Genomic DNA, 15,324 nt, shown 5'->3' on the forward strand with positions numbered 1-15,324 from the left:
TCATGCGTCTGGAAAAATCCCAAGGGAGTCTGGAGCCAGATTCGTGACGTTACCTGCAGAAGTGCGAGAAGGCTGCGCAAGCTTTGCACGGTTTCAGTGCACAGCCTGTGTAGACCAAGCGCTCCCATTTCTCTCTCATTGTCCGGTCTTTTGGAAAACGAGGAGTACTAATCCCATCAAGATTGGGGTTGCTACACCCTCCTACGATACATCTGTTAACCATTTTAATAATTACGCGATAACGTTGAAGAAATTTGCAGAAAACAACCAGGTCGTTTTCTCATAAACAAACCAGCGCTGACGTAGGATTCAGAGGGAGGCGTCCCGCACGCGACGTCACCAAAATCAATGTTTCCCGGGAAATCCAAATACCAAGTTTTTTCAGAGGCGGACTAATTCGCCTCAAATGGCTTGATTTCAACTGAATTTTTCTGGTATTGTGCAAGGTAAAAAAAAATTGCACAAAATGCAAAATGTGACAGATATTTGACCAAAGTTTAATATAAAATAGGAGAACTACATTGATCTTGCTCCTGAATTTACCCATGATATACACTTTAACGTTAAACCACCTTGATGGCACAGCATGCGTTTATTTTGCGAATTCACATTTCTGTCTTTGGTAACGGCGTTAGGTTTTGTAAATGTTGTGGCAATAATACAACGATGCATTGACAGAAAATGTACTTTTAATACTTAAGTATTTTTAAAAGCAAGTCCTTCAGTACTTTTAACTTAAGTAAAAATTTGACTGGAGAACTTTCACTTGTATCGGAGTGACATTTGACCAGTGGGATCTGTACTTTGACTTAAGTAATGAAGTTGGGTACTCTGTCCGCCTCTGGATGAAATATGAAGATCTATCAGCCATGATGGTGGAGGAGATAAAGATGACGACGTGAAAATGTAGTTTGTGTTTCCTACTGAAAGAAACAATAACATACCTGGCTGAAAGTTGGTTTATTATGGAGCCTGGAGCAGCGATCTCCATGTCGACATGCTCCGATCTTAAAGTAGAAGGAGCAATTGACCCTGAATGATGGAAGGAAATGAGATACAAAACACACACACACACACACACGTTACAAGATGTAATTTATCAACAGTTAAATCTCACTTGACTCAATTTCGTTTAAGATCATTTAATAACAAAAGTGTTGAGGATATTTTATACAAACAGCGATTATATTAAATTAGACAAAATTCAATTTACAGTGTGTTAACATGTTTTTAGATTAAGATCATGAGCAAGCAAATTTAAAAGCATGATGAGCTGAGTGGGCGAACAGAATAACTAACACAATGCAAGGGCAAATACAGCCCCAATTACATACCATATAACGGTGCCCAAATTACAGGCTTGCCAAAAGGCCCAAAATAGAACATACGAAAATCGCCCAAATTAGAAGAAAAAAATACTGTTTCATAAGGGTGGAGAACCCAAAATATTTTTAAATTATTGTTAAATGTCATTTTTTGGCATATATATTTCAATTTGTTGTTCAGTCGCTTCATAACATGAAGTTAACATGAAATGCGTCTAGCGATTACCGTAAAACGTGTCTGAGTCTCTGACGTCTGAATGTCGTAAAATATACTTCCTTTATTTTGCAAGAAACAGACTGTTGCCAAAAATTCTGATAAAATTATTTTAAATGTACACATGTATATCATAACTTTGAAAATAAGTTTTACGGTATGTATTTGCTGCTAGAAAATATCTTGCACACAAATTCCTCTGTAGAAAATGATTTAATTCTAAGAGTAACTTCAATTGTGTTGTTGAATGACTGTTATACTAATTATACTACTGGACCTATTATTAATATATGTAAAGACATACTACAAACTATTTTATGTGGTTATATTATACATTGATATCTTGTTTTATGTTAATTGATATATTGTTGAATTGACATATTCTAGCTTTTTCGATATGTATCAATAGCTTAATTTAGACAGATACTTGTCATATTGATATTTTGATTGTTCTAGATCATTATTGTTTCACTGTTTGAGATTTTAAAGTTCTCTGCTGCCCATACTCTTGTGCAAATAGATTGATATTACATAGTTTCCCATTTTTCATGCATATGAGTGATTCCACGCTTATGGGTACTGAAATGGGGACATGAACTTTTTTAAAAATTCACCTAAAGCCATTTCTTTTTTTACCATCAGGTCACAAAACATGTAATCTTTAATGAATGATGTGTTAAAAGACAACTTTAATTTTCTGAGATGTAATAAAAACATTTATATGCCAAAGTCAAGCCTACGCGTTCCAAAATGATGTCTGTTACATTACTTCTGTTACAAATTAATTACAATCTAGCTATATACCATGTTAATCTTATTGAAAGAATGTGTATGTTTATTCTACTACACATGTTTATTAATTATATTTGCTAAAACATCACCTTCCTATGTTTCAAAATGTAATTCTACATTGTTAAAATTGAGAATATATATGTCCACAACACTTCTGTTACGTTCTGACTTTGGCATATAAATATGTTTTTATTACATCTCAGAAAATTAAAGTTATCTTTTAACATATTCATTAAAGATTACATGTTTTGTGACCTGATGGTAAAAAAAGAAATGGTTTTAGGTGAATTTTTAAAAATAAGTTCATGTCCCCATTTCAGTACCCATAAGCGTGGAATCACTCATATTAAAAAAAAAAAAATTCATTAACTATTTTTATCTTTATTTATTCAGAATGTTGGAGAAAACTTTTGACTTTTTAGGTACAGCACTACTTTATACTTGCACATGATTATGTAATTTCTATTATTTTTATTGCTCGATATATTTAATTGGTTAAAAAAAATTACTAAAAATGATACGTCAAAAAATTTTCGGCACGCTACGCTCGCCATGGTGCCCAAATTAAAAACCTGTCTTTGCCCCTGCTCTGTGTGAAGTCTAGACTGAATTAAAACACCAAAAAAAAGAAAGAAAAAAAACCCCACTTCGTCAACTTTCATTAAATTATCACCCAGTATGGCTGAGGAAAAGACAGAACCCTTTGGGAGAAGTAAACTATAATCTAGTCCTAGTTAATGAAACGCACGCTTCCTTGCTTCACGCCTGCTCGAGCCCCTGACCCGCTTCCCCGCCTGTTAGCCACATTAGCATAGCTATCCACACACCAACAATTAAAACATCCACCCTCTCTGCCGAACGCTTTACAATGCACTCACTTCACATTAATAACATTCAAATATATTTAACAGAATGTGCTTTTTCCACATACAGTGCGCCATTAAACATGAAACGGGCTCTTTTTTTCCACTCACTTGTCTTTCTCTGTACCAAAAATGGACGCTAGGTACTCCGCCATTTTCCCGTCGTCGGGTCACTTGTGTACTTCGTCATCAAGTTACGCGTCTGTCGTCACGCAATAATGCGTATTCCCGTACGCCTCGCGCGTTAACTCCCGCCTCCTGCATTTAATTGGATAAAAAGGTCACAGACAAGAGAGAACTAACCAATCGGGATTGATATGAATGCGAGTGAAAGCCCGCTTCCTGCACTCTATTGGCTCTACTTTCATAGGCAGCAGTGAAATGGCCAATCAGAGGGCTGCGTGAGAGTACGAACTTCCAGCGAGATTCGTATGAATACGGGTGGGAAGTTATGATAATCGATAAGAAAGAAAGCACAACTTTATTCATCACACACTTGTGAAATTTCCTCTCTGCATTTAACACACACATGAGTAATGAGACATACCCAGAGCAGTGGGCAGCAATGCTAACAGCACCCAGGGAGCAGTTGGGAGTCAGCCCAAGGCCGTCCCATATTAGCCTAACCTGCATGTCTTTGGACTGTGAGGGAAACCGGAGCACCCGGAGGAAACCCACGCGGACAACATGCAAACTCCGCACAGAACAGCCTTCACCAGCCACTGGGTTCGAACCCAGAACCTTCTTGCTGTGAGGCGACAGCGCTACACCACCGTGCCGCCCATATAGTGCATCTCGAACAATTAGAATATCGTGAAAAAGTTCATTTTGTTTCGTGATTTAATTCAAAAATGAAAAACTTTGATATATTCTGTATTTATTACACATAAAGTGAAATATTTCGAGCCTTTTTTGTTTTAATTTTGATCATTATGACTTATAGCTCATGAAAATCAGAAATTCCATCCATTATCTGTAGCCGCTTATCCTGTTCTACAGGGTCACAGGCAAGCTGGAGCCTATCCCAGCTGACTACGGGTGAAAGGCAGGGTACACCCTGGACAAGTCGCCAGGTCATCACAGGGCTGACATATAGACAGCCATTCACGCCTACGGTCAATTTAGAGCCACCAATTAACCTAACCTGTGGGGGAAACCAGAGCACCCCGAGGAAACCCACACAGACACGGGGAGAACGTGCAAACTCCACACAGAAAGGCCCTCGTCGGCCACTGGGCTTGAACCCAGGACCTTCTTGCTGTGAGGCGACAGTGCTAACCACTACACCACCGTGCTGCCCAAAATCAGAAATTCATTATCTCAAATTATTAGAATATTTCCTAAGATCAATAAATAAAAAAAAAGATTTACAGTACAGAAATGTCCAACTTCTGAAAAGTATGTTCATTTATACACTCAACACTTGGTTGGGGCTCCTTTACCATCAATTACTACATCAGTACGGCGTGGCATTAAGGCAGTCTGCCTGTGGCACTGCTGAGGTGTTACTGAAGCCCAGGTTTCTTTGATGGCAGCCTTCAGTTTTTGGGTCAGTTGTTTCTCATCTTCCCTGTACCCTATAGATTCTCTCTGGGATTCAGGTCAGGTGAGTTGGCTGGCCAAGCACAGCAATATCATGGTCAGCAAACCATTTGGTAGTAGTTTTGGCACTGTGGGCAGATGCTAAGTCCTGCTGGAAAAGGAAATTGGCATCTCCATAAAACTTGTCAGCAGATAGAAGCATGAAATGTCCTAAAATCTCCTGGTAGACGGCTGTGTTGACTTTGGACTTCATAAAACACAGTGGACCAACACCAGCAGATGACATGGCACCCCAAATCATCACAGATTGTGGAAACTTCACACTGGACTTCAAACACCTTGGATTCTATGCCTTTCCACTGTTCCTCCAGACTCCAGGACTTTGATTTCTAAATGAAATGAAAAATTTAATTTCATCTGAAAAGAACACTTTGGACCATTGAGCAACAGTCCAGTTCTTTCTCTCCTTAGCCCAGGTAAGACATTTCTGACATTGTCTGTGGTTCAGGAGTGGCTTGATATAAGGAATGTGACAGTTGTAGCCCCTTTCCTGAAGATGTCTGTGCATGGTGGCTCTTGATGCATTGACACCAGCCTCAGTCCACTCCTTGTGAAGCTCTCCCAAGTTCTTCAATCAACTTTTCTTGACAATCATCTCAATGCTGCAGTCATCCCTGTTGCTTGTGCACCTTTTCCAGCCATCGTTTTCAGCAATGACCTTCTGTGGCTTAGTCTCCTTGTGGAGGGTGTTAGTGATAGTCTTCTGGACAACTATCAAGTCAGCAGTGTTCCCCATGATTGTGGTTGTGTGTACTGAACTAAACCAAGAGATACACTATATTTATATTGTTTTACTCAAACTCAAAATGACATACACTAGAGATATGTTCTTTTTTTATTTTTGTGCTGTAGACCATAATTATCAAAATTAATATAGAAAAAATGTTTTAAACATTTTAGTTTACAAATGTGTGTACAAAAAAAGGGAAAAGAAAACAATAGGGTGCTTAAGGGTAGTATTTCACTGGGCTGCGACAGCCTGCGACTAGTTGGAGACACAACAATTGCGATAAAATATGCGAATTAGCGACAATTTTCACTTGGAATCACACTGAATTGATATTCGCATATTTTATTGCAATTGTTGTCTCCAACTAGTCGCAGGCTGTCGCAGCCCAGTGAGATACACTCGCACTTCCTGTCTCATGGAAACTGACTCGAGAAGGGTCCATGACGGCTTGCCATCATTGATGGAACAATGAATTCTGAATTATACCAGCGAATTCTAAAGGAAAATGTCAGGACATCTGTCCATGAACTGAATCTCAAGAGAAGGTGGGTCATGCAGCAAGACAACGACCCTAAGCACACAAGTCGTTCTACCAAAGAAGAATAAAGTTAAATGTTTTGGAATGGCCAAGTTAAAGTCCTGACCTTAATCCAATCAAAATGTTGTGGAAGGACCTGAAGCGAGCAGTCCATGTGAGGAAACTCACCAACATCCCAGAGTTGAAGCTGTTCTGTACGGAGGAATGGGCTAAAATTCCTCCAAGCCGGTGTGCAGGACTGATCAACAGTTACCGGAAACATTTAGTTGCAGTTATTGCTGCACAAGGGGGTCACACCAGATACTGAAAGCAAAGGTTCACATACTTTTGCCACTCACAGATATGTAATATTGGATCATTTTCCTCAATAAATAAATGACCAAGTATAATATTTTTCTCTCATTTGTTTAACTGGGTTCTCTTTATCCACTTTTAGGACTTGTGTGAAAATCTGATGATGTTTTAGGTCATATTTATGCAAAAATATAGAAAATTCTAAAGGGTTCACAAACTTTCAAGCACCACTGGATATATTTTTAGTTTTTGTTCTTTTTATAAATTTTTTTTGTAGTAATGTGTCCATGATAGTTATGTGATTCATCGGACCACATTGGAAATAAGTGTTTTCACTGTTATCCTGGTTCTTAATGTCTTTCATGTTTGTCATTACTTTCCGAATAAATCAAATCTGTATTAGATGTTATGTATTAATCCCACCGCCAGGGGGAGATAGAGTCATCTGGTTAAAAAAATAGCTTGCGTGAACCCATATCTGTATCCCTGAGATGAAAATGACCAAATAATACACATTTTCTATCGCACTAAGAATAAATATATTTTAATTTTTATTATAAAAAAGACCTCTCGCATGCTGTGACCAAGATACAGCGACTAGTCTTTTTATACGTCGGGTATTTTCCCATAATTCCAGTGTACCGGAAATACACAGGCTTACATCGCTGTGGAGGCTGAGAGCGGAAGTAGAATTATTATGCCATGCTCTTCAAATAAACACTTATTTATTTACCTATAACTTATTCCGAACTTCTATTCAGCAAATAAATAAATAAATAAATAAAAACTACACCGGCATTATGGTAAGAATTACTTTATTCATTTGTTAACCAGAATAGCCTCGTCTGGATAAACACCATCTCATAAAGCTCCACTCTCCCTATATAGGGTGCACTAGGCTGGCTGTTATAACGACTTCCACACGTTATGTAGTGCACTAGATACTCAAGAGGGAGGCAATTGGGATGCAGCCAGCATGTAGGCGAAAAATAGGTATAGAATAGGTAGTCTGGTTGTGTTTTTGAGTAAAACTATATTTATACTTCTCTAATAAATGGTGTGAGTATTGAATAAGGCATAGTTTAAGATTTCTTCAACCCCCTTTATGCTTTGTTCTTACTCTCAAAGTAATACTAGTCACACTTATCAAACACACTTACTGACTGTATGTTTGATTGTTGGTCATTTTTCCTGAACAGGAGAATCAGGAGGACATGGATGTGTGGTACACCCACCCAGCCTACGCCCGTTACTGGCAGCATTACCAACAGGCTATGAGCTGGTACCAGAGGCACCATTGGGCATATACCAAGGCCATACAGGCTACATATGACCTTGCTCTGTACCCTTTGTTTCCAGCCCCATGTTGCTACTCAGACTGGCAGGGTGAAGAGACAGTGGACAGAGTCCCTACACAGACAGAAGAAGAAGAAGACAAATCAGAGATGGAGGAAGAATCCGAGAACTCAGAGGAAAGTGAACTTGAATACGATGTCAGCAAAATGGACATCACGACCGAGCTACGGCAATACTTCGCTCAGACGGAGCGCCACAGAGAAGAACTGAGTAAGTGTGTGCATGAAATAGAAAGATGAATTTGCTTTTTCAGTTTTGCACTGGAAGTACCAGGGTAATGCAGCTGTAAATATGCCATACTCTATGTACAGTGCTGCTTGAAAGTTTGTGAACCCTTTAGAATTTTCTATATTTCTGTATAAACACGACCAAAAACATCATCAGATTTTCATACAAGTCCTAAAAGTAGATAAAGAGAAACCAGTTAAACAAATGAGACAAAAATATTATACTTGGTCATTTATTAATTTATTGAGGAAAATGATCCAATATTACATATCTGTGAGTGGCAAAAGTATGTGAACCTCTAGGATTAGCAGTTAATTTGAAGGTGAAATTAGAGTCGGGTGTTTTCAATCAATGGGATGACAATCAGGTGTGAGTGGGCACCCTGTTTTATTAAAGAACAGGGATCTATCAAAGTCTGATCTTCACAACACGTTTGTGGAAGTGTATCGTGGCACGAGCAAAGGAGATTTCTGAGGACCTCAGAAAAAGCGTTGTTGATGCTTATCAGGCTGGAAAAGGTTACAAAACCATCTCTAAAGAGTTTGGACTCCACCAATCCACAGTCAGACAGATTGTGTACAAATGGAGGAAATTCAAGACCATTGTTCCCCTCCCCAGGAGCGGTCGACCAACAAAGATCACTCCAAGAGCAAGGCGTGTAATAGTCGGTGAGGTCAGAAAGGACCCCAGGGTAACTTCGAAGCAACTGAAGGCCTCTCTCACATTGGCTAATGTTAATGTTCATGAGTCCACCATCAGGAGAACACTGAACAACAATGATATGCATGGCAGGGTTGCAAGGAGAAAGCCACTGCTCTCCAAAAAGAACATTGCTGCTCATCTGCAGTTTGCTAAAGATCACGTGGACAAGCCAGAAGGCTATTGGAAAAATGTTTTGTGGACAGATGAGACCAAAACAGAACTTTTTGGTTTAAATGAAAAATGTTATGTTTGGAGAAAGGAAAACACTGCATTCCAGCATAAGAACCTTATCCCATCTGTGAAACATGGTGGTGGTAGTATCATGGTTTGGGCCTGTTTTGCTGCATCTGGGTCAGGATGGCTTGCCATCATTGATGGAACAAAGAATTCTGAATTATACTGGCAAATTCTAAAGGAAAATGTCAGGACATCTGTCCATGAACTGAATCTCAAGAGAAGGTGGGTCATGCAGCAAGACAACGACCCTAAGCACACAAGTCGTTCTACCAAAGAATGGTTAAAGAAGAATAAAGTTAATGTTTTGGAATGGCCAAGTCAAAGTCCTGACCTTAATCCAATCAAAATGTTGTGGAAGGACCTGAAGCAAGCAGTTCATGTGAGGAAACCCACCAACATCCCAGAGTTGAAGCTGTTCTGTATGGAGGAATGGGCTAAAATTCCTCCAAGCCGGTGTGCAGGACTGATCAACAGTTGCCGGAAATGTTTAGTTGCGGTTATTGCTGCACAAGGGGGTCACACCAGATACTGAAAGCAAAGGTTCACATACTTTTGCCACTCACAGATATGTAATATTGGATCATTTTCCTCAATAAATAAACGACCAAGTATAATATTTTTGTCTCATTTGTTTAACTGGGTTCTCTTTATCTACTTTTAGGACTTGTGTGAAAATCTGATGATGTTTTAGGTCATATTTATGCAGAAATATAGAAAATTCTAAAGGGTTCACAAACTTTCAAGCACCACTGTACATCAAGTACTTTACCAGCCTCACAAGCTTGCTGCTGTTGTTTAGGATACATCAGAAATGCAGTCATCCAGAGATCAGGGATCACACATTTGAACCCCAAAGCTGCTACAATGATCCGTGGCTGGTAGTCCAAAGGAGTAAAATTGGCTGTGTTCTCTGGGTGGGAGGAATGGCATCCTCTATTTCCCCAGTTAATCATGGTGACGTTAACCAGTCATGGTCATCTGTGATCCCATGTATGCAGAAGAGGGTAGATAGCACGTTTTTATTCAAGTATGTTACACTGCTCTGTGACGCAGCATTAGCACCAATTTGAGAAGCTCCAGTTGGCTGGCTTCATGTGTCACATGTTCGCTTGACCCTCCCCAGTTGGTAGCTGAAGCATGATAGATCTGGCTGGTGGGTGGGAATTGGTAGGTGAAGAAAAATGGGCAAAAAAAAAATGACGATGTACCTTTTTAAAATTTTATTTGAAGCAAGCTTGTATTTATGGCTATATAGCATACTTTTATTTACAGAATGTCTTTTATGGTTCTTTATTAACTAAAGACGTACACCCTGGACTCTGGTCTTGGCTGGCTTTTGTCGCAAGTGTGTAGATCTGATTCTTTGTCAACCTTTTACTTTGGCTTTTAACGCGAGCATTAATCATACATATTTCTTTTTATTGTATCGTTTTCATTGCGAGTTGTGCCACAGCATTCCTGTGTAATTTTGCAAAATACAATAAATTTGATCTGTGTGGTCATAAACCTTCATCGTTTGTTGCACCGTCAGCCTTTTTCTTCTTGTTTTACAGAGAGACAACAGCAGATGGAAGCAGAGAGACAGGAAGCCTATGTACCAGCTGACCAGGACCTGCACCATTCTTGGCGGCGGAGTGCCACAGCCCCTGCCGAGCGCCCAGGTGAGAGAAGGAGTGCAGAGATGAAGAGACTTTATGGAAAAGATGCAGCCAAGATTCAGGGCATGGAAACGGCCATGCAGCTCACCTTTGACCGCAACTGTGACCGCAAGCAGCCCAAATACTGGCCTGTAATACCGTTAAACCTGTAGAGAGACTGACTCAAGCTACTCTCATTATGCTCTAACGCAAACCACTTTTGCAATAATACAACATGCATCCTATTTATATAAAAATCTGTCATACAAAGAGTGCAAACCCATTTGGATTTATAATAGTCAGATTTTTGGTCCCATTAAAGAGTCTTTTGTTGTTTCTATTACCCTTACACTTTTTCAAATGGAAAAAAAAACATTTCCTGTTTCAGTGCTAGACTCCAAGGCTCTCTCATAACACTTTACTAATCCTCTTTTTCACTGATCAAAAAGGTCTGTCCTGCTCCTTTTTTATTTCACACATTGCTGTTCATCACTCTTCTGTGTCCCCCCCCCCCTTCTCCAAGTCCATGAATGATGTAGATATCATATGCATCGAGCCACAGCTCCTTTTTTTTTTTCCTTCTCCACAGAGCTGATTCTCACTAACTAGGTCAGAGCCTCCCTACATTCTCAGTCATTTTGTCTGTACCTCTTCTCCATTTTTCCTGTACTCTTTGGTGGTCAATTTGGCATGCTGTTCTTGTATGATAAAGTACTTTTTAATCTATTTAGATGGTAAGTTTTGTAATAAAATGCATTGGATTAAAGCTTGAGTATGACTTTTGATTTGAAAATGGATTGGGTGTATTAGTAACAGAATATCTGCATGGTTTTTGAGCCGCCAAAAAAAAAAAAGGATCTTTTAGAACTTTTTGAAGTTCAGTATCGTTCTTTATTACAATTGGATGATTAACGGTGTTAACTTTAACACTTAATGGCTTTTAACTAATTGTAATTCTTAATAAAAGGTTTTACCAAGCTATACAACCCAGACATAAGTGATTGTTATTTGTATAATGAGGAAAAAGTGTGTAGGCAACATAAAAATGTGGAGATTTGTTCCTCAGGCTGCAGTATTTAGGAGTTTTGGCTCATCAGTGTGTTTGCCCACTTGGGAAACTTTCGGCATTATGCCAGATGGACCAAACTTGAATAGAGTTCCCAGCCTGCCCGGATTCTGGTTTCCATGGCTACTTTTTTTCCTGAGCATCCGGCAATTTATATTCCCTTGCACTCCCCAAGCAGTCATTCTTACCCTGTACAATCTCGTATGTGTTCACTACCCAAATTTGCTTGGGGTGGTGTTTGGCTACTGAGAGAGGGGATTTTAGTTTATTCTGTGTGTTTCAGGCTGTAAAGTGGGTCGCATCGAGCTCCATCCAGAGACAATGCATTGAATATGATTAGAATTTGATCCCCTTCACCAAGTTCATGGATATACTGTTTCTGCCATGATGAATGTAAATGCTTCCATTTTCATTTCCTTGATATTTTTAGTGGCAACATGCATCTCATCACAAAAAGAACAGCAGACCAGAACCAATATATCACACCACATCGAGCTATCACATCTAATTATCACATGCGCTGATGGAATGTACTTTTGAGGCTGAAGAGCACTCCAGAAAAACACTTGTTGCAATACCCAAGCTCCCCACCACACTCCTTTGTGCCTAAAGAGGCCCCATATGGGTGCCCCCAAGCACCGACGTCATTGAAGTGACCCGAGTTGGGACAGTGGGCACAAACTGGAACAGCACTTTTATTTTGTTGTGCAGGACCTCCACTTGTTTCACTAAAGCGCCGGCTTCCCAGACTCCTGCAAACTTACCACGATGGGTAAGTTCTTTTATATTTAAAGACAGATTGCCAATCTGAAGTTCTGTCCTTTCATAAAGCCTTTTAAACTAAATGGGTCTGCATAATCCAGGATTATTTATGTAGCGTAGTGGAATCGCAATGTATTTGGCTGCATAACTGAATCCCTTTTTCCTGTCAGCTGCATTCCTTCTGAGTATTTGGGTTTGACTGGATAATTAAAAAGTTTGTTTATTAGGATTAAGGGTCACTGTGAATGAATTTTGTAATTGCTTGTTGCGTTTGTATGTTTAACTTGTGACGCACATTAGCTTCCCAATGGTTTTGTCTCTTTCATTCAAATCCTTAATAAGATGTGGACTACACATAATTTACATTCAATTCATACATTTTTATATCTTGCTCATCCATCTAAAAACCTATACATTAAATATATTTTCTTTATGTGCTAATGACATTACTATAGAGTTGTGTGTGTCCGTCCTTAATTGTGCTGCTGGCCTTAATCACATTACATGGAGCAGATTCATGGGAAAGAATTCCTTAGCTCATTTGTTTTCACTGTGTCTTTGGAATAATAACTTTCCCACCACCCGTCCACAGCCAGCGCTCTATACACAGCGAGACTGCACGGCTGCTGGCTGTGCTAACCTGACACCGGCACTTCTGCAGTGAGGATTGATAAATCTCACATCCTACCTTCATGATAAAATGTCATACTTCACTGGAGAAAAAGTGCATAGTGTAAGAAGAAACCTGCTTTATCTAAAAGTAGAAATGAACTGTCTCTTGATAGCTTGATTTAGGATGAGACTGAAAACATTCCACTAGCTGTTCCTACAGCGTTTAACTTACTTACCATGGTGGCAGGTGACATCCCATTAACCATCTTAAGAAACGCCCAGTCCAGGATCTTACATAATACCCATGTGGGCCAAGCGATTTAAGATTCAACCCAAATTGGATTATGTCCTGAACTCTCCATGGAGATCTTAGTCAACTCTTATTCAAATGCTAAGCCCAAGGGTTGTCCTGATGTTGGGTTTTGCCTTCTCTTTTGCTCTTTTCAGTCTTTTTCATTATACTCTGGAAAAGAATAAAACCAGGAAATTACGTTTAAAGGAAAGGAAATGTGGTGCATCACCTGCTCAAATGTATCTCAACAGGTTTAATATCATTATAAAAGACTACACAAGAGTAAAACTACTGAAATCTGGAATACATAAGGACAAAATTGTTTCTCTTGGGTTTAACCAGACTGTTCCAGTTTCCATGTGATATCTACCGGTTGGAAATCTCATAATAGGTCTGTTTGAATCACCAGAACTATGCGATTCCTATTCAAATGGAACATAAACGGCCTTTCTTCACTGAGCTGAGATCAACTTTGCATTCTAGTTAGGATTAGGACTCAGGGATTGAGAATTGCTTCTCAACCAGCATGCAAACACAGACAGCGCCTTCGTGGGCCGCTCTTATTGCCACTGAGAGCCGTGTGACTTGCCATTTAGCTCCTTTGCAGCGTCAGTTTCTTAGCAACAGTTCACCCACCTATTCTCACACACTGCATCATCTCGCCTTGCTGCCTAGCATTAAACACACACAGGATCAAGATGGCTGCAAAAGAATGTTGCTCCATATTTGGGACCGCTATCTTCTGCATCATGCTTGCCAAAATCTCCCTGCTGTTACCACAGGAACAGTGGAGCACTAGTGCTATAAAACAGAAGCTGTCAGCATTCCTTTTCTAGACTGTGAAAGCAAGGGTGAGCACATATTTCCAAGCAGTAGAGAGTTATACTGTACTAAGAGATATTATTTCACATGGTGTCACAATCAAATCCCAGGGACATTGTGGTTTCTTTCATCGTAAGACACTGTCTTTTGGAAAGTTATATAATATAATTATTATCATTGGGACTAGAAAGTAGAATAAGAGTTTCTTTCCAAAAACAAAGTCAACATACTATATCTTTATAATATCACTTTTTCTGATTTTTGTACTAAATAGAGTTACTTTACTTCACTTTTGCTATGAAGCAATTACATCATAATTTTGAATTTCAACTTGCATCATGCTAATTGGTGACTAATTTTAGGTTAGACAAATGCTCACTGAATGTTAATATTCAAGTTATTTTCGGTTGGGGTTTCTGGGAATTAGGTTTCTGGACAATTATGTGAACCTTCACACAAATGTTTTGTATTATATTATAGCTTTTGACGACTAAACATTTAACCTAGGGTAGGCAATGTTGGAGAAACCAGCAAGAGTAAGCTAGAGTTTGAAAGTATCCAACTGAAAAATCCCATTACCTCCTTTCAGGCCTCCCTCCAAAGCCACTCCTCCAAAACACATGAACGCGCAGTGCCTGACTACTTCTGGAGGATGAGTCCATGAGAGAGTGTTGGGTAGAGGAGCATAGCATGTCCATGTCATATCCAACTACCTCATATTTATTCCACTTGTGAGAAAACACGTAACATTATCATATTGAATGTAAACAACTATTGTTAATACTCATAGCTGTCAACTAGCACATTAGATTTAGTAATACAGTGGATATAAAAAGTGTACACACCCTGTTAAAATGATAGGTTTTTCTGATGTAAAAAAATGAGACCACGATAAATTATTTCAAAACTTTTCCCACCTTTAATGTTACCTATAACCTCATCTCATTATCTCTAGCCGCTTTTCCTTCTACAGGGTCGCAGGCAAGCTGGAGCCTATCCCAGCTGACAACGGGCGAAAGGCGGGGTACACCCTGGACAAGTCACCAGGTCATCACAGGGCTGACACATAGACAACCATTCACACCTACAGTCAATTTAGAGTCACCAGTTAACGTAACCTGCATGTCTTTGGGGGAAACCGGAGCACCTGGAGGAAACCCACGCGGACACGGGGAGAACATGCAAACTCCACACAGAAAGGCCCTCACCGGCCACGGGGCTCGAACCCGGACCTTCTTGCTGTGAGGCGACA

General features: G+C 39.5%; 3 protein-coding genes across 5 annotated transcripts in view; 2 read left to right on the forward strand and 1 right to left on the reverse strand.

The window, feature by feature from the left end:
• The window catches only part of u2af1 (U2 small nuclear RNA auxiliary factor 1), a 41,681-nt gene extending 38,287 nt beyond the window's left edge, over positions 1-3,394 (reverse strand). Inside the window, exons 1-2 of the mRNA XM_060898755.1 lie at positions 3,306-3,394; positions 945-1,032 (exon numbers count right to left, since the gene is read on the reverse strand). Coding sequence (XP_060754738.1) covers positions 945-1,032; positions 3,306-3,349 — 132 coding nt within the window. The 5' untranslated portion in view covers positions 3,350-3,394. The remainder of the gene's footprint in view (positions 1-944; positions 1,033-3,305) is intronic.
• Positions 3,395-7,015: 3,621 nt separating this feature from the next.
• On the forward strand, positions 7,016-11,284 carry gemin8 (gem (nuclear organelle) associated protein 8). Of its 3 annotated transcripts, none has more exons than XM_060899507.1 (3): positions 7,016-7,161; positions 7,558-7,924; positions 10,435-11,284. In XM_060899507.1, exons 1-3 carry the CDS (start codon positions 7,159-7,161, stop codon positions 10,689-10,691), a joined length of 627 nt encoding a protein of 208 aa, XP_060755490.1. In that variant the 5' UTR covers positions 7,016-7,158; the 3' UTR covers positions 10,692-11,284. The 3 variants fall into 3 exon arrangements, with proteins under 3 accessions (XP_060755490.1, XP_060755491.1, XP_060755492.1); XM_060899508.1 differs by lacking the exon at positions 7,016-7,161 and adding an exon at positions 7,310-7,351; XM_060899509.1 differs by lacking the exon at positions 7,016-7,161 and adding an exon at positions 7,352-7,417.
• Positions 11,285-12,278: 994 nt separating this feature from the next.
• gpm6ba (glycoprotein M6Ba) overlaps positions 12,279-15,324 on the forward strand; it is a 110,322-nt gene continuing 107,276 nt past the window's right edge. Inside the window, exon 1 of the mRNA XM_060898757.1 lies at positions 12,279-12,356. Coding sequence (XP_060754740.1) covers positions 12,353-12,356 — 4 coding nt within the window. The 5' untranslated portion in view covers positions 12,279-12,352. The remainder of the gene's footprint in view (positions 12,357-15,324) is intronic.

This window comes from Neoarius graeffei, chromosome 18, assembly GCF_027579695.1.
Source record: "Neoarius graeffei isolate fNeoGra1 chromosome 18, fNeoGra1.pri, whole genome shotgun sequence".
Taxonomy (NCBI): Eukaryota; Metazoa; Chordata; class Actinopteri; order Siluriformes; family Ariidae; genus Neoarius; species Neoarius graeffei.

Bases quoted from the DNA above. Each gene is read 5' to 3' on its own strand.
- gemin8 (XM_060899507.1), top strand. The intron at 7,925-10,434 runs GTAAGTGTGTGC...CTTGTTTTACAG, and splicing joins GCGCCACAGAGAAGAACTGA to AGAGACAACAGCAGATGGAA.